The sequence below is a fragment of the Nematostella vectensis genome, chromosome 9, assembly GCF_932526225.1.
Source record: "Nematostella vectensis chromosome 9, jaNemVect1.1, whole genome shotgun sequence".
NCBI classification, from domain to species: domain Eukaryota; kingdom Metazoa; phylum Cnidaria; class Anthozoa; order Actiniaria; family Edwardsiidae; genus Nematostella; species Nematostella vectensis.
This window is the reverse complement of record NC_064042.1, coordinates 8951564-8976466: the sequence shown is the minus strand read 5'-3', so window position 1 is coordinate 8976466 and position 24903 is coordinate 8951564. Positions and strand designations below refer to the sequence as shown.

Genomic DNA, 24903 nt, shown 5'->3' with positions numbered 1-24903 from the left:
TGTGGCGTCATTTCCTAGGATCATCTAGGCGTGGGTCACAGCGACCAACCAAATCGAGGGATTTGAACCTCTAAATTATTTCCTGTAGTTCCACGAAATCGGATCGGAGGCACGAGGCGTGTAACACTGCAACACGCCTAATCGGAAAACGTGTATTCATGCTCTCTCGTGCGAAGAGAGGCATGCCATATATCGTGTCAAAACAAGGAAATTCCATTTCATGTTAACAATGAGGAAAGCTCCTGACGCCAAGCCACAAATCTGCTGACTTGCAGAAATATATATCCCCTGCTAACAGAGGTCTCTAGGGAATATAACCATCCTCCTCCTAATTTTTTTACGATTTATTGACATCAAAGACAACTTTATTGGGATTGGTTTTCATTCGACCTTTATTTTGTGATTATTTACGGGAAATAATTCCGTTGATAACAGCGAGAAGATGGTAATCCTGTGGTCAGGTGATAAAAGAGCGACATAGAAAGCTCTGCGCATGAGGGTAGCTAGCCTACCTGTAGGCTTTGATAGTTTTTCCGGCACGAAAACCCCGTAAACACGGAGTTCGCATAACCCGGCCGCCATCTTGGATAATGCGCTCCGCAGGGGGGAGGTGGAAGGGGGTTTTCGTGCCGGAAAAACTATCAAAGTCAACAGGTAGGCTAGAGGGTAGCAATCGATAAAATCGTTACTGAGCCAAACCCCCCCATTAGCGAAAAGCTAAATCCGCCCCTGAAATTAGTAGGAAGAAAATAACACTAATAGCAATAATGAGTATTTTACTATGAGCACAATTTGATGCTGCATTTTAGAACGCATTCTTCTATCTGAGCCTCGGAATGTCCTTAGCATGTTTTTAATTAAAATTTGGTGAAATCTCAGGCTGGACGTTCTTATAAAAAAGTTTCTTATAAAAAAAAAGAGTGTTATAAACTGAACGAACGTGCAACGAGAACAAGTTGCCGCTTGCAACGTGTTCAACATTGTTTATCCGCACACTTCCTGGTTTTCTTTGGCGCGCGCCATCTTTTTTCTATTCCCATTTGCGCTTGCTACGCGGGCTTGCTGGCTGTTCATCTATGGCGCAAAACACATAGGGTAACATCATAGCAGCGATGCGTAACCAACAGTAACCCGCCATTTGGCGGTAAATGCTCTAATAATATGCATCCGTTATTGGCATAGTTAATAACATTGTTTTCAAAAACTGCCTCGCCGAATAGCATGCTTATCATAAGTAAAAAAGGTAAGTAATTTTGCCCTGTTTATCATAAAAATACTAAGACTACCAGACTACTTTATAAAAAAAAGAGTGTAAATAAACTGAGCGAACGAGCCGCTGACTAGTAAAAACTTCTAGGCGTCGGCTGTGGTTGCGGGGGAATGGAGCTTAGAACGCGCAAATGAAAACAAAATGGCTGATGGCCAAACGACACTGCAAGATGAACCTTTTGAAATCCTAAAAAAATCCGCACTAACCGACAATGACTTCTCTCGCTGGATGGAAAACCTGCCTAACGAGAAACAGCTTTGCCGTTTGAATGACTTGGTTATCCCCGGTTCGCACGACTCGGGGACATTTTACTTGAATCAAGATCTCGAGGTCGGTCCGGATGAACCGCAAATGATCCATAATCTCGTGACAGTCTTCGGGAAATTCGCTAAGTCAGTCGTCCACGGATGGTCCGTGACACAAAGTTTGAACATATACGAGCAGCTCTATGCAGGAGTCCGCTACATCGATCTACGTGTAGCTTTGAGAGCTGAAGAGAACGATGTAAGAATTGTCCATGGTCTTTATGGATGCCTTGTCAATGAGATACTTCGAGATGTGAAACGCTTCAATGCAGAGCGACCCAAGGAGGTGGTCATCCTTGACTTCAACCACTTTTATAACATGGACAGCGAGGCCCACCAAAGGCTAGCCGATACATTATTAGGCATGTTTGGGGAGACTTTGCGTGCCCCTGGGGAAGACCCCTTGAATGTCACTTTACAAGATCTGTGGGCGTGTGAGCAGAGTGTGATTATTGTCTACCATGATTACGACGTGTATGAATGCTATCCATGTTTCTGGCCTCCTAATTATTTCTATTCCCCATGGCCTAATGTTTCAGATCGAAAACAACTGATGGACTTTTTAAGTACTAAGTGTCTTAAGTCTGACTGTCCAAATAATGCGTTCCATATCACACAAGGTGTTCTGACACCCCAGACATCCACAGTTGTTGGCAACATGACAGGTACCCTTAAGGACTGTCTTGCTGTGAAATGCAATATTCACCTGACGGGCTGGCTTAAGGCATTGTGCGACAGCAAGTATCATAAATTCAATATCATCATCACTGATTTTGTGGAGCACGGAGAGTTTATTCCTACAGTCATCAGTATGAATTATTTTTACTGATAAAATCTCCTTCCAATGTTGTGTTGTGAGCAGTACACTGAAAGTTGATGCTTAATTAGGATCTGTTCCAAAGATTCTGCCTGCTAGAAAGTCAAGGAGGCCATAAATCATCTATGCAGGGTTATCAAAGCACTGGCTTGTCTCCTGTACAAGCATTTTGACCTTTCTTTTGCAATTTGCTTAAGCTTAGAAACGACTGCTTACCCAAGCCAAACATTACTAAGCACGGTCTTCCAATTACTTTTCCTTGCTGGAGTAAGGTTTTCAAAAAAACACCTAAATCATACATGTACTGTATGAAAGAAGGTTTTCAAGAATTGTTACTTTAAGTGTAAATAATTTTGAGAGAGATATGTTTTTTTAATACAAATTTATTTGAAATTACAAAAATCTATAATTACATTAAATCAATTGAATAATATTTTTTCACCAGAAAAGGGATGGCTATTATAATTGCAGAGTTGCATACTATTTACATAATGTGTGGACCTTTATACACAGAGTGTGAAGGGTAGCTAGGGCGTGGCCAGGAGGGGCACAGGGCATGGCTAGGAGGGGCACAGCCTTTTGTGATAGAGATATTCACAGCTCAGGATTCTTTCAAAGACAAATCATTAGAGGCTTGCAGAGAATCTACATCAGTGCTGGAGAAGTTGAAAAGAGCTTTGATGTGCATGAGGAAACATATAGATTAAAATCAGCGCATGGTCACAAGTTCTTCAGAAGAAGTGGGATGGATGGCTACAGCATTATCAAAGTCAGCCTTGGTTGCTCCCATCTTTATGGCCACTGCAAAACCCTGAAGCATTTCATCTGCTCCTAGGCCGAGAATGTGCAGACCAATAACCTGAAATGAAAAAAATATATAAAACATAATTTAGAATTCCATTTTTTTGGTAACTTTATCATTGTTTAGTCATGTATCTAGGGGTTTCTACAGTAGTTGTGCCAACCCCCTTAAAAATCATTAAGTGACCTTTTCCTGTTGAAGAATAAAAAAAATTTATACTTTTTGCAATATATACACCTATTTCAATTAAGGCAGCACTCGGACAGCCCATGTGTTGCAGCCTGCATTGCTAATTGGTTATAAAATAGATAAATAAGTATTAAAAAAATCCAGGTTTTGAAAGTCATAAGATTTTTGTTTATATGGAAATAGCCCTTCTTACCCACTGCAGGTTACCCTACAGGGACTTTTTAGTGAGACCTTTTTTTAAAATAAGTGTATAAGGCTTTCTCCATAAATTCCATTATAACACCAAAGAAAACATCCTTGGGCTGTCTGTAGGAAAGCTAGTGGAAAAAATTCCACTGATCTGTACCTTTTCCTCGGGAAGAAGTGTGATCAGCTTCATGTGAGTCTTATGTTTTTTGTCAGTCACTGCGTAGTACATGTTCACAAAGGTAGACTTGTAGATCTTTAATTTGTCTTTACCATACTGCTGAGCTGCTTGTTCTACAAACAAGAAAAGAGAAACACACAGTACACAAAAGTCACTAACACCAAGCTTCCAACCCTTATCAGTAGAGACAGGGAGGAAAACAATATTTCAAATGGATATATTTACAGCATGACTGAGTTTACTCCATGAATCAATAGCAGGTTGACTAAATACCACAGTGGCCCCTCCCCCCCCCCCCCCCCCCCCCCTGGCAGCATATAGTACCTTCAGTAAGACCAATAGTGCCGATAGTAGGATGACTGAATACCACAGTGGGTATGTTGTCATAGTCAAGCCTAAGGTTGGTCTGACCATCAAAGAGTCGATGAGCCAGCTTACGGCCTGCTGATATGGCAACTGGGGAGAAACAAGATTTCCAAGGTTAGATTCCTGGGGGGACTCTAACCCTGAGGGATAGCACTTTGGGTGTGGTCAACAGGAATACTTACCCCTTAGAGATAGCAAATTGGGTGTGGTCTAAGAAATTTTTAACCCCTGGGGTTAGATTGGTTTAGATTTCTTTTTATTGATCCATGTAATCAGAATTAGGCAGATTACTCAAAAAGTGAAGGGACAGGAGCAAAATCCATATGTTTGATAAGATATAATAACACGAATAGAATTCTTGAAGATGGTGTGTCATTACAATTTTATGCATACCACAAAAATAATTATTGCACCCCTTGTTTTGGTAAAATAAAATAAAGCAACCCACAAAAATACATCTCCCTATTTAACTTGTATTTGGTCTGATTTATTAATCCAAAAAATGTTACCTGGAGTGAGAAGGGCTTTGCCACATACATCACCAAGAGCATATACATTTGGCCTAGTAGTGTTTTGAAACTATAAAGAAAATACTGTTATTCACAATCATGATACAAAAAAACAACAATTAAATCAAACCAAGACGAATCACAACAAAGTGCATGATCAGAAGCAATGATGAAGTAAAACTAAATCTTTTTGCATAAGGGTACAAATCACAATGGCATAGCTGTCAACTCACCCGCATTAGGCAGGTGTCACAAGATTTTGGACTTAATCACAAGCCTAATTTTTGTGAGAATGTTCATACATTCTCTGTATTCACCCGCATTAGCTCTCTTGGGTTTTTCACAAATTTACTGTATTTCATCCAATTTCACAAGATTTCAGTCGAAGTTGGGTTGGCAGCTATGCAATGGTAAGGTAAGTAACACAAACTTTAAAAGCATAAAGTCTAAATATTAAGATGACTTTACATGTGTAATTAATATGACATCTGGAACTAATAAGCCATTGCAGCTATAAGCTTGCTCATGCATTACAATAGAAACCTACCTCAACTACCAGAATGCAGCGTGTGCATTTTTAAGCTTGCACCAAACAAACCATGTGCTGCATGATGGTAGTTGAAGTAGATCAGGCACATACACAGTGGGATGCAAAGGATGCATGTATCCCCTCCCCCTGGCGGGCAAAAGAGTTGGGACATTTCTTATTAAGGAACCTTCAAATACTATGCTTTATCCATATGATACCTACGACTGCGCACCCTCCCTTCCCTCAGCCAATCGTGGGTAAGCGCCCGTAGGTTTCCATGTTGAGTGCTTACATGCATGCTTATAGATGGAATGGCCAATTGCATAAAATTGTTGCCATTTAAAAAGTAAAACCAATTGCAAACCTCATCTACAATAATATGTCCTCCTTTGTCCATCTCAATGCCCTGAGAAATAAAGGACAATGCAAAGCAACATCAGTAATATAAATATGCTAGGATTTGAGAAATCTTCCAGAGAAGAAAAACTATTACAATGTTATGGTTACACAAATTCTCACCATATGCTCGAGGCCTAGATTGTTGGTGTTGGGGTTACGCCCCATGGCCCAAAGTAGACAATCATACCCAGATAAATCAACTTTCTCTGTCTTGTTTTTAAGGGTGTGAAGAGTTAGAAGCCCAGTATTGCTGTCTTTTGAGACTTGTTCAGTCTGCAGACAAGATGTGTGTAAAAATAAGTGGTCGACAATGTCAAAATCAACACACAAGAGGTGTATACTTACAGTTGTATTAGTACAGAGATCAATTCCAGAATCTTTGATTTCTTCTGTGAGCATTCCACTTAACATTGAATCAAAATTCCTTATCACCTAGCACAAAAGAAGCACAAATGATATATATAGTATATCATAATCCTAATCATTTGATTAAAAATTAAATGTATTTTCTTGAAAAGAAGACCCTGTAAAAAAATCATATTTCTTCCTTATGTATTGTACCTCTTGTCAAACAGTCATATTTTCTTCTTTTCTTAGTGTATCCCTTACATTGTTATATCTGATGAGAAGAGAAACTCTAGATCCAAGAGCATTGAGAATACCAGCCAACTCTACAGCGATATAGCCAGCACCAACAACTGCCACTTTTCTACAAAAACATCCAAATAAAAAAATTGTATAATCACAATCATGGATGTATCTAGGTGTGGCTGCAGGGGGCGTGCTCACCCCCAAGGTTGCTAATAAAGTAGATTCCATTCTAAAACACTGATTGCCAAAGACATATTCAGTGACAAAAATTCTACCTAAGTCACGGTTCATTCCAAGATACACTCTTTTGACAGTTCTACTGGGAATGACAACTGGGAAACACCTTTAATTGGCTCAGGGTTAGTTGGCTACTGGGGGAGGGGGCTCTAAAAAAAATCTATATTTGAACCTGGAGTGCCCTGTGGGCTATTCCCAGGGCCAAAACATATATAAAAAGCAGGTGACCAAGAGAACCATGATATTTATGAGTAAGGATTTCTCAGGCTAGATCACTGATTGAAGATTGTTGAGCAAACTCTTTCTTCCTTTTAGGTAGCTAATGGGAATTTTCAGCCATTTGTTCTTACTTTGGTAGATCCTCCAGCTCAAAGAAGCCATCACTTGTTATACCATGTTCAAAACCTAGAAGAAAAAGATGAGTTGTGAGACACCAGCACTTGGTGACCCATATCCAAGACACATTCCTGGTCATACCTGGTATTGAAGGCAGTGATGGTACTCCACCTGTAGCAATCAGAATGTGTTTCCCAGAGAACAGCTGATCACCTACTTTTACGTTTCCATCAGGGGTAAACTGGGCATGACCAGCAACAAAATCTACATGGGCCTAGGTGAAAAACAAAAAATAATTTTAATCTGCTTTAAAAACGTTGATCATACCACTATTAAACTTCCACACGATCAAGTCACACCCAGCATCCAGTTTCATTTGTCTGAAAGTGGTAACTTTACAAGGTTGCTTAGATTTTCAGCCTACACTTTTCAGATACTATTCCGTTCAAATAAATCTCTCTTCTTTAAGTGAGCGGCTAAGATACTTATCAAATATCTAGAAACATTAAATCACAGGGAGGTGTAGCTAGTCTTGGAAGACTATCTGGCTCTTGGAATTTGTTTTTTTATCAGGAGTTAAAAAGATTACAGTTCACACATCACCTTGCCTAGGTTGTTTTCATAGATTGTATTAAGTTTGCTAACATGTGCATCCCTCTTCTCCTTGATATTCCTGCAATAGTAATGTATGGTCAATTAAGCCACTACTGTAGCAAGTAATCATTACAAATTTAATGAGAAAGGCATACTTCCATGTGAACTTGTTTAAAGTAACATCAAAACCGTAGTCCTTGTAATATGGCAGTGTCTCAGCGCACATAGCTGCATTGAACATAATCTAAAATGGATGGTAATGTTATAATGGTCAACGAATAAGCAATCAGTAGCTGTACTTATATACATATGCCTCTAGTAATAGGGACCTAAAATGTTATAGGACCTAACAATGGCAGAGGGACAAATGATGCAAAACATGTATGCTGCGAAGTCACTACCATAGCAGGCCTTGAAATCCTGGGGGGAGAGGGCATGACACAGAAAACTAGGGGGGGGGGGGGGGCAGCCCGACCCCTTCTGTTTATTTCCTTATAATTTTAGAAAAAAATGTGGTAGTCCCCTATTGTTGCTATAATACTAATAGTTGTCAATCAGCACAATTACAGAGTATAGCCTCTTTACAAGACTTTTTGAGCAAAGCCACTGATGCATTTATAGGGAAAAATTTTGGGACAAAAAAAAAGAAAAAAAATGAGGGGAGCCAGATCTCAAGTTTTTAAAGCCGCATTATCACCAGTTCACTTCCGGAGGTCCGACGGAAACCTCAACCGTTAAAAGACAAAAGAATCTATAAAAATCCAATATATTAAACAGGCCATCCGCTCTAAATTATCATTCAGATCTTCAAAGAAACTTCCAATAAACACACTGCTTTCAATATTTTGAAATATTTTTCGCGTTTTCCGTTAAAAACCATCGGATACTGTTACGTGGTCGACCGGAAGTAAACTGGTGACAATGCGGCTTTAAGCTCAGCAGGCATTTTGGAAGTGTCCATATGTGCAAAAGGGTTGGAGGGATGTAGAGAGAATAGAAGGGGGTGGGGCTAGTGTTGTCAATGTCGCAATGTCCCACAACTACACTCCCATAAGACAGACTCTGTATGACCTGATAAAAATACTCTGTTTCTTACCTTTTTCGGAACACAGCCAACATTGACCTGCAGTTGTGTAAAAGAAGAGATTAACTAATGGTAAGTTACAACAAGATTAATCAAGACCAAGTACTGTAATTGTCGTAGTACTGTATTTAATCTCATGAGCACCCTAAGGCTGGATTTACAAATATAAGAATAAGCAGAACACTACAATCAAATTGTCTTTGGAATTATTGAAATCTAAACGAGATGGTTCAATAATAATTTACTGATCTCAAGACTTGAGTTCACCTCTGAGCTTCTTAATTGTCAAAATCGGCTGTTTATCATTGATTGATAAACTCTTACTTGCACAAAGACAAACAATCCAATGAAAAGAACAGGGGTATACAGAAATAACTGAGCTCAATGAGGCTAATGCACTTGGCAAACAAATCTACCGAAATTTGGGAGAAAAGATGAAATAACCTACACAAGTACCACCGAGCCGAGCATGCTCGATAACGACAGCTTTCACACCGAACTCTGCCGCTCTTCTAGCGCTGGCGATTCCTCCAGATCCTCCGCCGATCACAACATAGTCGTAGGCTTTTACGGCAGCCATCATCAAACGCAGAGAAATTCGCATTTGGCTGGGGTCACACGGGACTAGAGAGGAGAAGGGTCAATACAGGAGGATACTCCAAATAAAGAAAAAAAAGCAGTAAGGAGTATATAAGTATAACTATTTGTTTTCTATAAAGTATTATACCATGTGAATAAATCAATCCCGAAATTACCATATGATTGACCGCTGGATATTCGCGTGCTCATAGATGGCGGGATTCGATTGAATGTTTAGCAAGACATCCGTGGAAAAGAAACATCGAAATTCACTCCTGGTTGCATCAAATCAAGGATATTTCTAGGATTTCTACTAAAATATACGCTTCTTGCTTTGCTTTTCTCAGCCTTTTTACTTAGAAGTAGTTCAAATTAGTATTTATTAGTTTTGATTGGAGGTAAGAACTATTTGTTTACAAGTGGCTTCTTGTCGCTAAGTGTGAGAAAAAACATTCCTTTTTGCTAGATTTGGGCATTTTATCTCTAGAACTCTGCCTGGCTCACCCACAAGTTTATTTACGAAGAGCAACAGCACGCTCATGAGTTATAATTAGTCAAGCAATGGGCTAACTAAGTGATGATAATGTGATAAGTGACAAGAACGAAAGTTGTGGAAACACGAGAAGTTGTTGTGGGGTGTTCTTGAGATGTCATCTAGAGATTGCTGTGCAGAGTGTTAAGAAGAGAGATCATGTCTCTGCACACACGTATTAATGGATTCACGGCCTGGGTGAACCTGCGCCTGGCACCCACTGGTTACCTGATGCACAACATCTTAACGGATTTGTTGAAGGGGTACAACATGAAGATGTTACTTGAGAGTAAGTGTTAATTATGATGATAATGATGATGATGATGTTAATAATCATGGTAATTATAAAATTTAGGTGGTTACGATAACTATAGAGGTATATGATATAAAAGCTAAAAGTTATATAGATATAAAAGTTTTTTTAAGGGAAGGGGATCTGGTACCCTGGAGACCAGAGGCTACAATTTTTTTGCATTTAAGACTAACAGGGGTCGGGTAGAGTGGACTGTCAGCTGGTCAACCCCAGTGTGGGCCTGAGACAAGGTGTTCACACAATATAATCTTGGTTAAGCCCACTTTACTTGGTCCACTTCACTTTACGATTTTCAATCCCCCCTCTAACCCCTCTTGCCTATGTCCTACTCTGTTTCTTACCCCTTCCCCTCCCCTCCCCTGCACTGCCTGAGTGACACTCCAGTCTTTCTCATGTGAATAGGTTTGACTGGTCGGCCATTTGACAAATTGCAAAGTTTTGAAGGGTAAGTTTGTCTCTTGATTTTTTATTTATTTAGTTTTTTCCCCATAACTTAACACATCCTTTTTTTCTGTAGTTTGACACAGACACAAAAGACGACCAGAGTGGAGTGGATCGTGAAGGAGCTCAAGACTGTGTATGTACAGTAGTTACTTCACCTAATTTAAAATTTCAATCTATGATCATTATTTACGTACTATTTATTATATTCACTATAAGTAGCCATAGTCATAATACTTACCATTGAAATAATTTACTTCACAGGAAAATTATTCCCAAAGATACATATGTAGATTCCAGAATGTTTGCAATGAGAGCTGCAGAACAGGTATTGTAAAGTGCACCTTTATCATATTTTACCTTTTGATGATTGCACCAAAACCCCTAGCCTGCAAGGGTGTTGTAAGGGGGGGGGGGGAGTCTACAGGCCATGGGGGCATAGAACAACTTCCTGCCCTGGCAAAAGCTATATTTTTTATGTAGGAGGTAGGCCTTAGTCATTTGGTTTATTTACGGCACACAATGCTTGAAAGGGGAGGGAAGTAGGGGTGGGGGTGGAAGAAGGTTCAGGCAGATGCTTTTCTCTTCACTTTCCATATGAATAATCTTACTAGATTGAAAATTCAAGGAACGACTGTCTCCTATGTATTCCAGGCCCTTACCTAGAGAAGTGCACAGGGGTTGTTGTTTCATATTAAAAGATTGTCAAATACTATCCATTCTTCACATGATGCCTTTGCTGGCTTCCCTCCCCACTCTCACATTCTGGGTATGCACTTATATCACCCTCCTTGAGAAGACCTACAGCCTTTATAAGCTGTTTAAATTATCCACAAGGTGCTTCTTTATTGTTCAAACAGCACCCATGTATTATTTGTCAGGTGTTTGACCTTCTGTGGTGTCTTGTTTGCCATGACATCTGGTATGTCTGGGAGCGATCTGAATTCCTCCAGAGAGAGACAGGTGCTCAACTGGTTGCTAAGCCTTTTTCTGTAAGTATTTTATTGCATTAGCAGTAAAAGAAGCTATCAAAGTTTTCAAACCCTATTTGAACAACCCTAGCGAAAATGACAATTTGCAGTCTGACATCTCTTGTGTTGTTTTTTTTAAGTCTTTTTTTGTTTCCTTCTTTCCCATTTCTTACCTTCTGAGAATATACCACTCTGTGTAACTATAGAATTGTAATGACTTCAAGTGGACCTATCCCAACCCAACCTTGATGACTCATACCCCCTTGTGTCATCCTTGACATTCATGTTTTTCAAAGTCAACTCCTCCACCCCCAACACCCCCCCAACCATACCACACCCATATCCCCTTGTGTAATCCCTGCTTTTTCTGTTTTCCATAGTGGACTCCCCCGCCCCCTCCCCCCAAGACACCTACCCACAAGGTAGAGAAGGACTTGATGCTAGGGTTTGGCCCACGCTCCCTCCGCCGCACACCCATCTCTACACCAGAGGTAAGAAAGTCATTGTGTCGCACCCCTTTCCTGTCAAAAAACTTGTCAACATTATTGTCCTGATTGACCATGTTACACACGCTCCCTCCGCCACACACCTATTCCTACACCAGAGGTAAGAAAGTCATTGTGTCGCACCCCTTTCCTGTCAAAAAACTTGTCAACATTATTGCCCTGTTGACCTTGTTACACACGCTCCCTCTGCCGCACTCCTATCTATACACCAGAGGTAAGAAAGTCATGGAATTGTACCCCTTTCCTGTCAAAAAACTTGTCAACATTGTCCTGATTGACCATGTTACATACACTCCCTCCGCCGCAAACCCATCTCTACACCAGAGGTAAGAAAGTCATGGTGTCGCACCACTTTCCTGTCCAAAAACTTGTCAACATTATTGTCCTGATTGACCATGTTACACACGCTCCCTCCGCCGCAAACCCATCTCTACACCAGAGGTAAGAAAGTTATGGTGTCGCACCCCTTTCCTGTCAAAATACTTGTCAACATTGTCCTGATTGACCATGTTACACACTGGTCCAGAGAAGCAAAAATCTTATTTTATCTTTCTGTTTTATTTTTAGTCTTCCCCCAGCCCTACTACCACTGAGTAAGTAGACTATATAAGTTACTTATCTAGTATAACCATTGAATCAAGCATCAAGTTTGTTTACATTGTGGTAGTAAAGAAAATGGTATACATGTGATGTGACTAAACCTGTAGAAAAGATTAGGGGTAGCTGATGGTGTTGAGCGCTGGCCAAAACTAACTAAATTGATTTAAATGGATTGGGACTTCTGGCTTTGTTTGTTGTTTTTGAATGACACAACCTAATATATGAAACATATATGATAGGTGAATGAATGATTTCATCTCTAATACTTTTCTTCTATAATATCAGTCTGTCTGAGAAAAGAGTGGTGTTGGTGAGGGAGGGGGAAGGAGGTGGTTGTACCCCGTGGCTATGGCTATTCAACGCATAGAGTTTATTCTTTGTCATCTGGAACATTCCAGAACTACATCAGATGAGATGGTCAGTAAGCGTCGACGGACCAGGAATTACCCATCCCCGGAGTACTGCATTCTGGACATGGTCAATGCACATCTGAGAGTGAGTGAAATTGAGGTCTTTGAATGGTGTAAAGTTAATGAGAGAGCCTCAGGTGGCCCTTAAAAGTCACCAGTAGAAGCCGTCATAAAATGAAATGAAATGTTTGTCATTTGTTTAGCGCACTTTAACATACGAAATGATCAAATGCGCTTCACATGTGACTGACTTAACCCGTCAGTGTGTAGATACGGACTACTCCACGCAGTTTACAAACATGAGTGAGTTAGTGTGTAAGCATTGTCACTGAAGATGGTACCACGGGCAAGCGTCCCCAGTGGCTCTTTTACATCCCCCAATACAGGTTAATGATGTGCGATGAGAGACGGGACATCTGGCTTAACGTCCTTATCCGCGAAGACGAGGGATTCACAGTCCCCAGTGTAGAGAGCCAGGTCTATTACACCTCTGAAAAAATCCCAAGTTGATCTGACCACGGTTCGAACCCCTGCCCTATTGCTTGAGAAGCGAAGCCCGTACCACTGATCTATCGCGTCACAATTGGAAATAATTAGTTATTTTTTTAGATGACAAGGGAAGGGCGCAAGCTAACTAGAGGAGTAATGGTGAGTACAAACTTCTCGTATTTGTGATTATAGTAAATGTGTACCTACTATCAGTAGGTAACACTTTGCGCAACCACAGTGCGATAAACAATGCGTGTGAAGAGCAAACGCGAATCAATGCACTTCAGGATACTGCGCTTTAAGACAAGGAAAAAAAAACAATGCGTATTTCTAGCCAAAGAATACGCGCAGTCTTTTAGAATAGCGAAATTTAACATGCGTGAACGTGACAATATGCGTCGACAAACAACGTGAAAGGCAACACACGTGATAGGGAATTGCGAAACATAACGCGCGTAAAAATGTAGCGTGAAAGCCAACGCGCGTGAAAAAACGCGTAAGACAAGGGTAGGAAATATAAGGACACATAAGGAATCATGAAGACTCATTTTCTCAATTTTTTTTCCCTTTTTTTCTGCAGAGCATCGATGATCTTACGGACAGCAGGTTTGTCATAAGCGTATTTATTGAAATTTTGTTCGCTTTACTCACTATTGTAATTTCCTTTTCTTTTCTTAAAGAGTACTTTGTGCGTTGGTGAATTCCTTTGTCCCAGAAACATTTACAACAGAAATCCTTCTAAACGATAGGTACGTACGTACTGCATGTTATTCATACCCAAAATCCGCTTAGAAAACTAGACATTCGCCAGCAACTGGCCTTTGGCCAAATGTACTGTATTTTTTAGAGGGTCGTCGTGATAGCTACTAAGTGGTCAGACTTTACTTCTCATTTACCTGCAGTTCCCTTTTTTATACAATGATAATACCATAAGCGGACGCTAATACTACGAACGACTCGGGTTTAAATGGCTGGCCAAGCAGCGCTGCATATTTAGGTAATGCAACTAAGGAATTCTGCAACATTTTCAGGTGGACAATCAACCTTGCCCTACAGACAGCAAACCAAATGTTTCACTCATCAAATCCATTCGATTCACAGGACCTTGTCGAGGTAAGCTAAATTATACTACTTCTAAATACTCGGCAAAAAATATTTGTGATCGCTTCCAAAAAGAGGGTAAGAAAAGCGTATTTAAGCAAGGTAGATAAATGTCGTTTAGGGAGATTTATAAAACTCGTAGTGTATTGTAAGTTACAACAGCTTTGAAAAGATTTTCGTCAACGAAAGCAACGCAAGTTCAGCCTACTTTTGACAAACAATAACTTGCTTTTCGTGTTTACAGGGAGATGTGATGTCGGTATGTGCGTATTTCGCGTTCTTTTTCATGAGTGGTTACAAGTTTATCCAATCACGGGCGATGCTAAAACGACTGGTAAGGAACAGAATTATTGCGTCACATCCGGTTATCGTTCACCCAGTCGCAAACCGTGCTCAAGCTGGCACAATGGACAGAATCATTGCTTCACATTCGGTTACAATTCACTGAATCAACGGTGATGAAGCTAGAGATACGTGAATTAAACGTGTTGGTGCTATCTCACGATGATTTGAATTTCTTGTTTGTTGCTTTTTCGGTATGAATTAAACGTGTTGTTTGTTATTGTCTTAGGATTAATTCAACTTGGCATTGTTTGTTGTTGTATCAGGATGAATTGAACGTGTTAAAGATCGGTGTCAAGGATGAGCTCGAGCAGTTCCCCGAACTCGTCACGGTCATGAAGGACCTCAAACGACAGAAGGAGCTTGAAAACATCATTGTGGAGTATGATCAAGGTACGTCGGTATGTCTGCGCTTTGCATAACTTAATGACTCTTTGTAGCATCTCTACGCAAACAATCGAACTAAATTTCGGCATGTTAACTTCCAGAAATTACGATCATTGAACAGAACTATGACGTCACTAAATGTGCAGCATGGGTCAAACAGGTGGCCGAGATACAAAATAAGGTATGACCTTATATGGTACTTCATATGACCTTATATGGTACTTCATGTATAACCATCTATGATCAATACTGTTCCGTTGCATATTTTTTAAATGGCATTTTTGTTACCTCAGTGTCGAGCCGCCGTATCTAATAAAATTGTGCAGCGATTTGACATCGTCAAGGTGCCCAGGTATGTTAAGACCTGATATAAACACTGTAACACTGTCGAGTATATTGTTATTTTTTTTGTGTGGAAATCTGTTAATAATAACGCGAATAAGACCATAAATGTGCGTGGTTCATTCTGTTACATCCTTGCAGTCAAGTTCAATGAACGTCAAATTCCAAGATGACGGAAACATGCACCAAAGATGGTGGGTTTGCGTGTTGCATGCCGGGTTGCTCGAATAGATCGGGGCAAAATGAATATTTAAGTTTCCATTTTAAAAAGGTATTTTTAATAAGAAAGAGATGATCCTGTGGAGTTTGTTTACAACCTTCTTTCATACTAACTTACCGCGTTCAAGCTTGTGATACAAACAAAATATGGGAAAACATCCAAGAAGTCTCCTTACTGACTACCAAAGTCTGGCATTCGGGCTCAAATTAAAGACAGTCCTTTGCGAGAAAGCAATAAGCGATGGCCGCATGATAATCAAACGCGCTTCATCAATTGTAATTGTGGAAAAACAATGAACAATGCGCGCAAATGATAATCAAACGCGCGCCATCAATTTGAATTGTGAGAAAACAGTGAGCAATGCGCGCAAATGATAATCAAACGCGCGTCATCAATTTGAATTGTGAGATAACAATGAGAAATGCGCGCAAATGATAATCAAACGCGCGTCATCAATTTGAATTGTGAAAAAACAATAAGCAATGCGCGCAAATGATAATCAAACGCGCGTCATCAATTTGGATTGTGAAAAACAATGAGCAATGCGCGCAAATGATAATCAAACTCGCGTCATCAATTTGAATTGTGAAAAAACAATGAGCAATGCGCGCAAATGATAATCAAACGCGCGTCATCAATTGAATATGTGAGAAAACAATGAGCAATGCGCGCAAATAAACAAATGCGCGTCATCAACTGGAATTATAAGTACACATTGAGTGATGCGCGCAAATTATCATCAAATGCGCGTCATCAATTGGAATTGTGAGAAGACTGAGGCAATGTGCGCAAAATAAAATCAAACGCGCGTCATCAATTCAAACTGTGAGAAAATAATGAGTAATGCGCGCGAATGCTAAACGAACGCGCGTCTTTAATAGATTATGTGGAAATCATGTGCATTGCGCTAAAACACAATGCGTCTAATTGAGTTGCATAAACTCGAGGATAAAATCGAGGATGTCACGAGCAAAATAAATTGATATGCAATTTTTTTTAGGAATGTTACCATTAATGATCTAACAGTCAACATGGTCATCAACCTGGTATGTGCTGCACCGCCTTCAATAGAGGGACAGAGGAAAACAATGACATGAAATTTTCCAATTCTTTATATATAAGCTCAAGATTCCGCATACAAGGAGTTCCTCTGGCCAAAAGCTTAATTCCAAATTTTAAAGAAATTTAGAAGATATGAAATTTAGATATTAGCGAGCAAAGTTGGCTTAATTTCTGATCAGAGCCCTACAAACGAGGAGAATTTATACTTTGAACATTTGAAAATTGAAATTCAAGCCTCATATCTCGAAGACGAATCCATTAGAGAAAAACACTTTTTGATATGTTGGTTAACATGACATAAGGAACCTCTATGCAAAAATTCAAGCTTACCGAAGTTAACCAGACCTTATTTTGGGAAAACTTGCCATTTTTTTGCTCTGTCCTCTAGGGGTCTTTATGAAAGGGGCTATGGGGAAGTCTAAGAGGTTTGATTTAGAGGGATGTGATTTGTTTTTTTCCTCTTGTTTAGCAAACGCAATTGGAGATGGCAGTTCTACGACCGAAGGGAATCATGGATCTCAATATATTGTGTTCGATATATCAATCTATGGTTCTGGCATCGCAGGAGGTTATTTATTACCTTTATTCGAGCGAATTATTAGTACCCACCAGCAAATTTCGATCTAAGAACTGCCATTCGCCATTCGCTGTATGCACTGTCAGCACTATTTGAGTAGGTGTGTACTCTTATTACACATACTTTCATGCAAAATACCCAAGTAGTTCTTGAACCAGAGTAATGAATATCATGTAACAAAATTTCGCAGTCGACCAAAATTTACGTCTTTATTAAGACTTTTTCTGGGCAAACTGAAGAAGGTGGAATTTTGCTAAAGGTGCCGCAAACGCCAAACATTACAATCTCACGATAATGTGCACTTTCTAGAATAGAAACACATTATTTAAATATCCCCATTTTATTGGCGATAACAAGCTCAACCCCCTCCAGTAATGGTAAAATGTCTTGATATTGTCAGAATGACCCCCTCCCCTCCCTCTAATAATGCGACCTCTTATCTCTCGACGTCTCTAACACGTGACATGTCTGTACTGTCAGAGTTTGACGTGTGGGACTGGGTTCTACAGCAGTAAGGCGAACGAGACCGTGTGGAAAGGCCGCAAGCTGGTTATTAAGGACAAGAAGACAGGTGAATTAGTTAGCCGCGTGCGCGGGAGGGGGGGGGCAAACCACGCGCTCTAGTCAACTTCTCCTTCACGGAAGTTCGCCAAAGAAGGAGGGGCAAGCAGTCTAGTGAATTGACATTCATTCTTAAGAGATAGACGACCAAGGTATGGCACATTTACTGAGGTGTTATTTTCGAGAGTATTTGTGTTTATTCTAACAACTCACTTCATAATAAGCTCTCCTTTCGCTGCTGCCTTCACAAACCCTCTCTCTATAACTAACTTTGCTTGTGTACTTTCTTTAGGGATTTTCTACGACGACTTTTCGGGGAACTCCGACGGTAAAAGTAAGTGACTATTTCAGCAAGAAGGAGGTATTCTGTTGAACTCGTAACAAGCTGCTTGCAACCACTCACAGCCACTCGCAACTACTTGCAACCACTCGCAACTATTTGCAACCACTCGCAATCACTCGCAACCACTTGCAACACTCGCAACCACTCGCAACTACTTGCAACCACTCGCAATCACTCGCAACCACTCGTAACCACTCGCTACTACTCGCAACTACTTGCAACTACTTGCAACCATTCACAACTACTCGCAACTACTCGCAACCACTCGCAACTACTCGCAACCACTCACAAAAACTTGCAGCCACTTAACACCACTTGCAACTGTTTGCAAATCACAACTACTTGCAGCAATCACTGTACCAGATGACTCAGCGGTAGAGTGTTAGCTTCTGGGGCGAGTGCTACACGGCCTGATCACCACTATTGCCAATCCTAGCTACTCGCTGTGGTTTAGTTTATGTTCTTTGTTGATTCGTCTAGTGTCAGTGCGTCAAATGCTGGGCATCGATGAAGTAAATGTGGAGGAAGTTAATGCCACGACCTATCCGGATCTGGAGGTAAAAAGCCATTGCTCCAGTAGCATTACTCCATGTAAAGAGCAGTGCTCGTTTAGTAGTATTACCTCATATAAAGAGCATGGCCCCTTTAATAAGATGGCCCTATATAAAAGACATTCCTCCTCTATTGTAGCATTACCCCATAAAAAGGGGAATTGCTCCTGTAGTAGTTTTGGCCCCATATAAAAGCCATTGCTACCATATATATATGTATTCGCAACTAAACTCCATTCGCAACTAAACTCCAATGGGAACCAATCAGAACGCCTGTAAACACCAAAGGGAACCAATCAGAACGCAAATAAACAACAATGGAAGCCAATGAGAACTCAACTAAACTCCAGTCGTAACCAATCAGAACGAAACCAAACACCTAATGGAACCAATCAGAACGCAAACAAACAACAATGGAAGTCAATGAGAACGCCTAAACTCCAATCGTAACCAATCAGAACGAGACAAAACTCCTATTGGAACCAATCAGAACCTCTGGAAAACACAAATCAGAACCAATCAGAGCGCCACTAAACACCATCGAAGCAATCAGGTGCTTTTGGCTTAAGCGTTTTAATATAGGTTGATCAACCTTTTTTTATTTTAAACAGATATTCTTTGAAAGTCCATCACGAAACAAGACCTTGAAAGCCGGATCACTGTAAGAATCATGAAGTTGAAAAGTTTTGTGTTACAAATTTTGTCATACTTACTGGACAGCATTGTTTTGTAGGTTTCTTTACCAGGTATTCCCTGGTACCACCACTCAGTGCCAGAGGCTGCTGTTTAAGGCGGCCAAGACTGGCGAACTGGACATTGTACAGAAACTGGTGAGTGCGAGGATTTGCTGAGGGGGGGGGGGGAGGGGGTGCACTGTCTTATACCATAACTATTAAAGTTTTCTGTCTCCTTAATGTATTTTTGCATTGAGGTTCCACTGTTCTATGCAAATCTTCTATTGCTCTATTGTACTCTTCTGGTTGTGATTCTGTTTTGAAACGTTTTCTGCTGTGAGATCTTATTGTTACATCTACCTTATGCTTCCCTCTCAGGTTGCTTTTTTCCACTCTGATAAGTCGTTTGTGAACTCGCGTGAGCACAGTTCTGGTAACACTGCCCTACACATGGCATGCAGACACGGGCATTTTGTAAGTACTCTAGAACAACCAGCGATCCAAACACACCAACCAAACTATCAACCAAAATAATAATAAAAAAAAAACAGAGCAAAACAAATAACCATGCAAACAAACAAGCAAGCAAAACATAGCAAGCAAAGCACACAAACAATACGAACCAGACAAGCAACCAAACCAGAAACCAATGGTGGTTTAATGGTTTTACTGGTTTCAGGATATCGTCGAGCACTTGTTGGAAAACGGAGCCGAAGTGGACTCGCTCAACAATCAGCTCAACACTCCGTTCTTTCTCGCCACAGAGAGCTTACACAAAGACATAGGGCAGGTAGTTACTACAAAGGCAAAAACACGATATGTCACGTAAATACCAATTACAACTTCAGCGAAAACTCCACGTCACGTGAAGACTATTACAACAACGATGGAAACACGATACGTCAAGAAAAGACCTTTACAGCTACAGCGAAAATATGATACGTCACGTTAAGACCCTTACAACTACAGCAAAACACACTTCACGTAAAGACAATTACAACAATAACAGACCATTACAACAATAACGAAATAACGATACGTCATACAAAGACCTTATAAAAAAAACGTCAAAAACATAAGATGTCACACAAAGACAATCACAACAATAACCAAAACACGAAACGTCACGTAAAGACTACAACAACGTTCCTTACTAAAGCTTATTTGTGTGTTTAGCTGCTGATCGAATGGGGGACCGATGTCAAAAGGCGGAACCGTAACAGCAAGACTGCATTTGACCTCATGAGGCACTATGAGCTGAAAATCTTTTGGGAAGGTACGACTGCCTCCTGAATTTGCTGAATTGAACAGCTAATTATTTATTTCTCCTTCTTCAAAGAATGGGTGTATCAAATATTTGAACTTGTTTTTTAAGCCAAGTCTCAGCAGTGGGCGGAGCTGGTGCCGAGACTTATATCCGGGGACTTGAATGCTCTTGCTGACGTCATAGCCGCTCATCACAGGCGTGAAACCGTCATGGCCAGCCTCAAGAGCAGGTACACACCTACAGGGGTGGTGTAGGGAAGGGTCGCGATAAAAGCGGCAATCTCACCATTTTATTTCTGGTGGGCCGACAGAAACCTCAACCGATAAAAGAATCTATTAGAATCTGCGATATTTAACAGTCCATCCCCTCTAAATTGTCAGTCATTTCCTCGAAGAAACTTCCAACAATTTTGAAATATTTTTCGTGAATCGCCCTTAATTGACGTAATTGATTTTTATTTTTCAGATGTGTCAGCGGTAGTACGCTTCTTCACACAGCTGCGTTTTTTGGCGCCATTCACATTATCAAGGTCAGACACGTATCTCTATAGGCTTTAAAGAGTCACGATCAGCCGAAATGTTGCCATCTTATAACAAGTGTGTGAACACGGCGTTGGCTGATGCAGAGAAGCTATCGTGATAATTTCAATTAATTTGGTAAATTACGTAAACAACTTTGTTTTTAGATGGCTATTTCGAGTTTTCTTTCAAAATTTATCTCCATATAATTTTGGTGAGAGCAATGACAAAGGTGTTTTTAATAGTTTTTTTTTTAGCCGAATCTGTTGTTGCGCGACTGATAATAGCGCGAAGTCAATCATACCAACGTAACCAATCAATTCCCTTGCTGTGTGTCAAATAGTTTATGATGCGACAGTGAAAACATGAAAGCCATCGATTGGTCCAGACGGTTGATTGACCCGCTTTTCCAAAACCAGACAAGGATTTTCAATTCGCCGACGTTACACAACAAAGAATTTGGCCATAATCCGGTTCTCACCACGCCTGTCTTTACTATTTCTTCCGTTTTTGAGTTCGTTTCACTCACACTCGACTTTTTATAGTCGTTATTCGCCGAAGGTCTGGATGTGAATCTTGTTGACTACAAGGGAGCCTCGCCCTTACACAGGGCAAAGGATTCGGACACTGTCGAGGTGAGATAACACCCGTCAGTATTCAGGACCGTAGCAAGGGGGTGTGGAGGAACCAGTGGCTCGCTCCTCCCCTCCTTCCCCAAGATATTATTTTTCGCTACCGGCTGAGTATTTGCCTCGTTATTGATACCCTTCCAGGCTAATTTGCTTATAAATGGTATGCTATCATTTGGAGTATTGTCTGATTGTAGCTTTTACTGGAGGCTGGCGCGAATATCGACTGTGTGGACCATGACGGGAACACCCCGCTACACGTGAAATGCTACGGAGAAACGGGAGAGCCGACCGACCTCGAGTGCATCGAGAAGATGGTAAGAAACTGCCTTTTCCCTTGCCTTCCCCACACTATAAACAAAGAGATATCTGCCTTTTGTTATGAGCATCATACCTGTGTATTTAGAAAACGTTGAACAATACCCCCCTACCCCTTCCCCCTAGACACAGAAACTTTTTCCCCCCTAGACAAAAAAACTTTTTTTCTCAAAACAGAGAGACTATCCTAGTATCCTAGATGACCTGAATTATATTTAGAAAAGGTCGAGCTCTGAATTGTGACCCTATCACCTTCTTTATTTCCTAGAGAGAATGCGATAATGTTCCATTCTCTTTCAATCGCTGGCGTTAAAGCAAATTTGTATATTTTTGTTGTTCACAGCTGATGAAGGGAGCTCCATTGACGATAAGGAACGATAGGGTAGGGTAATAGGAGAATAAGAAATATTATCATTAGTGTTAAGATATATATACATATATATGTGTGTGTATATATATACATCAGTTATATATGTGTTAGTTAGAGTTTTAGCGAAATTATTGAGTAGAATAGAGTAGGATGTTTGTAAAGCATTGAGATTTTTATAATGCTATATTAAATTATTATTATTATTATTATTACTATTACTATTACTATTACTATTACTATTACTATTACTATTACTATTACTATTACTATTACTATTACTATTACTATTACTATTACTATTACTATTACTATTACTATTACTATTACTATTGTTATTGTTATTGTTATTATTATTATTATTATTATTATTATTATTATTATTATTATTATTATTATTATTATTATCATTATGTTAGGGAGGAAGCCAACTTATCAGCTTAGTCGGCCATGTCACTCTGTTAGATATTTATGTGGTTGACAAAGGGTGCTTGAAAGAGTTACTTATCAGCCTCAGTCAACCCCAAACACCACAGACAACCTAAAAAGAGCGCCAGATTCGTGGCTGCCAAGTCATGCCATCTTTTCTAGACAGAGCCCTTTAATATTTTGGACGAATGCCTGGTCAATTTATTGCAATTTTCTCGCCTTTTTTCGTCTTGCCAGGGTCTGATGCCCATCCATTGTTGTGCTATGCAAGGTCGTGTTGACTCCATACAAGCGCTACTTCTCTTTGATAGCGACGGCCATATAAGGAGAAGCCTCGATATGGAAGACGAGGTGAGAATCACGTGTCTTGGCCAACTTGTATCGCGTGCTGTCCACGTGCTCACCAGAGATATGTGGTAGAGTATCACGTGCTTTACCCGTGTAGTGTCTTCGTGATTATGCATCACCAGCTGTCCACGTGCTTAACAGCGATATGTGGTAGACTATCACGTGTTTTACCCGTGCTTGTCACGAGCTGTCATTCATTAGAAGACTTGTGTACATGTGTATCACGTGCTTTTCATCACGTGTGCATTGATACTGTTCACGTGTTTTACCGGTGTGTTTGATCTCTTTCTAGTGCTCTCCCCCAAGCTTGCTCCACCTCGCGGCAGCTAATGACCACCTGGAATGTGCTGAATGGTGAGTATGCTTCTTCAGTTTCTGTAGATATTATTTTCACTCCTTTGACCAGCCTATTTTCGGCCGGGGCCTGTGTATCGGAGAATGAAACGTAGGACATTTCTTTTTATTTACCATGGACATCTTGTGTTGTCTAGGTTGTCTTCGAATGGATTTGAGTTCAAGGAGAATGAGACTGATATCTTGGTCCACAAGATACTACTGGAGCAGATTCCATGGTGCGTTCACACACCCGTTCTTAGCCATTACCATGGTGCGTTCACACACCCGTTCTTAGCCACTACCATGATGCGTTCACACACCCGTTCTGATCCATTACCATGGTGCGTTCACACACCCTTTCTTATACATTACCATGATGCGTTTACACACCCGTTCTTAGCCATTACCATGGTGCGTTTACACACCCGTTCTTAGCCATTACCATGATGCGTTCACACACCCTTTCTTAGCCATTACCATGATGCGTTCACACACCCGTTCTTATCCATTACCATGGTGCGTTCACACACCCTTTCTTAGCCATTACCATGATGCGTTCACACACCCTTTCTTAGCCATTACCATGATGCGTTTACACACCCTTTCTAAACCATTACCATGGTGCGTCACACACCCTTTCTAAGCCATTACTATGGTGCCACACACACCCTTTCTAAGCCATTACCATGTTTTTTCTTTTATGTCATTATGTCCATGTCGGGCTAAACACAGTGCGCGCGCCCATGTCGTTATGTTATGTTGCTAGTGTGCACTAGGCATTATCCGAATCACTCCTCAAGCTCACGAGATCAGAGAAGAAATGTTTCTGGCAGAATTTGTTGTTTGCTACTGGGATGAAACATGGAGTTATGTTGCGTGTTTTTACAGTTCTGAGTGTACGATTTTGTTTGAGTATCGATGTGTTTCCCCTAGCTCCAAGCGCGTGGAGACAGTTCGCTTTCTACTTCGACAAGGAGCGTCAGTAAACCCCACATACAGCGCGGGAAACACGTGAGTGTTACCATACGTGACCTTGTCAATCAACCATAAGCTCATTTATATTTACAGTAATGGTCGAATAATTGGTTTATATGGTTTATTGATTAACAGACAGACATTCATAGCATGATAAATATCGCATATGCAGTAATTAGACCCTGTACAAACAGCACCAGCATTGACCAGCATTCCCGTCACCACCTTTCGGCTGATAACAAGATAAAGGAAATGTTGACGCAGAACCTCTCAAACTGGCACACAAACAGCGCCAAAATTGCGAGACTGCAAAACTGACT

General features: G+C 40.5%; 3 protein-coding genes across 14 annotated transcripts in view; 2 read left to right on the top strand and 1 right to left on the bottom strand.

Annotated features, from left to right (window-relative positions):
• Positions 1-394: 394 nt before the first annotated feature.
• Positions 395-2836, top strand: LOC5515366 (PI-PLC X domain-containing protein 3). Its single transcript, XM_001635447.3, has one exon. The coding sequence runs from the start codon at positions 1412-1414 to the stop codon at positions 2402-2404; it is 993 nt and encodes a 330-aa protein (XP_001635497.3). The 5' UTR covers positions 395-1411; the 3' UTR covers positions 2405-2836.
• Positions 2572-9066, bottom strand: LOC5515367 (glutathione reductase, mitochondrial). 2 transcript variants are annotated; one of them, XM_001635508.3, is made up of 14 exons: positions 8844-9063; positions 8408-8434; positions 7467-7555; positions 7321-7390; positions 6859-6991; positions 6732-6786; positions 6163-6262; positions 5899-5985; positions 5674-5826; positions 5519-5560; positions 4626-4695; positions 4075-4206; positions 3730-3863; positions 2572-3251 (listed from the first exon to the last, which is right to left on the bottom strand). In XM_001635508.3, exons 1-14 carry the CDS (start codon positions 8997-8999, stop codon positions 3102-3104), a joined length of 1398 nt encoding a protein of 465 aa, XP_001635558.3. In that variant the 5' UTR covers positions 9000-9063; the 3' UTR covers positions 2572-3101. The 2 variants fall into 2 exon arrangements, with proteins under 2 accessions (XP_001635558.3, XP_032240995.2); XM_032385104.2 differs by having other exon boundaries at positions 5674-5985; positions 8844-9066.
• A 139-nt stretch (positions 9067-9205) lies between these two features.
• Positions 9206-24903, top strand: part of LOC116619849 (serine/threonine-protein phosphatase 6 regulatory ankyrin repeat subunit A) — an 18399-nt gene continuing 2701 nt past the window's right edge. For 3 of the 11 annotated variants that reach the window (XM_048732528.1, XM_032385100.2, XM_032385101.2), the window contains exons 1-35: positions 9206-9372; positions 9462-9795; positions 10222-10264; positions 10337-10396; positions 10525-10588; positions 11142-11252; positions 11612-11722; positions 12305-12330; positions 12736-12832; positions 13357-13395; positions 13817-13842; positions 13917-13985; positions 14268-14349; positions 14582-14671; positions 14946-15072; positions 15168-15247; positions 15360-15418; positions 16629-16674; positions 17748-17838; positions 18121-18162; positions 18652-18728; positions 19334-19383; positions 19456-19552; positions 19775-19870; positions 20076-20186; positions 20573-20672; positions 20772-20892; positions 21129-21192; positions 21727-21816; positions 22008-22127; positions 22472-22510; positions 23162-23275; positions 23565-23626; positions 23764-23844; positions 24542-24619. In XM_048732528.1, coding sequence (XP_048588485.1) covers positions 9666-9795; positions 10222-10264; positions 10337-10396; positions 10525-10588; positions 11142-11252; positions 11612-11722; positions 12305-12330; positions 12736-12832; positions 13357-13395; positions 13817-13842; positions 13917-13985; positions 14268-14349; positions 14582-14671; positions 14946-15072; positions 15168-15247; positions 15360-15418; positions 16629-16674; positions 17748-17838; positions 18121-18162; positions 18652-18728; positions 19334-19383; positions 19456-19552; positions 19775-19870; positions 20076-20186; positions 20573-20672; positions 20772-20892; positions 21129-21192; positions 21727-21816; positions 22008-22127; positions 22472-22510; positions 23162-23275; positions 23565-23626; positions 23764-23844; positions 24542-24619 — 2693 coding nt within the window. In that variant the 5' untranslated portion in view covers positions 9206-9372; positions 9462-9665. Of the gene's footprint in view, positions 9796-10221; positions 10265-10336; positions 10397-10524; positions 10589-11141; positions 11253-11611; positions 11723-12165; positions 12179-12304; positions 12331-12735; positions 12833-13356; positions 13396-13816; positions 13843-13916; positions 13986-14267; positions 14350-14581; positions 14672-14945; positions 15073-15167; positions 15248-15359; positions 15419-16628; positions 16675-17747; positions 17839-18120; positions 18163-18651; positions 18729-19333; positions 19384-19455; positions 19553-19774; positions 19871-20075; positions 20187-20572; positions 20673-20771; positions 20893-21128; positions 21193-21726; positions 21817-22007; positions 22128-22471; positions 22511-23161; positions 23276-23564; positions 23627-23763; positions 23880-24541; positions 24620-24903 lie in introns of those variants that run through there. The other 8 variants (XM_032385102.2, XM_032385103.2, XM_048732524.1 and 5 more) reach the window with 6 other exon arrangements.

Bases quoted from the DNA above. Each gene is read 5' to 3' on its own strand.
- LOC5515366 (XM_001635447.3), top strand. From the start codon at position 1,412: ATGGCTGATGGCCAAACGACACTGCAAGATGAACCTTTTGAAATCCTA.
- LOC5515367 (XM_032385104.2), bottom strand. From the start codon at position 8,999: ATGCGAATTTCTCTGCGTTTGATGATGGCTGCCGTAAAAGCCTACGAC. The intron at 7,391-7,466 runs GTATGCCTTTCT...TTACTATTGCAG, and splicing joins TTAAACAAGTTCACATGGAA to GAATATCAAGGAGAAGAGGG. The intron at 3,252-3,729 runs GTACAGATCAGT...TTTTCATTTCAG, and splicing joins CACTTCTTCCCGAGGAAAAG to GTTATTGGTCTGCACATTCT.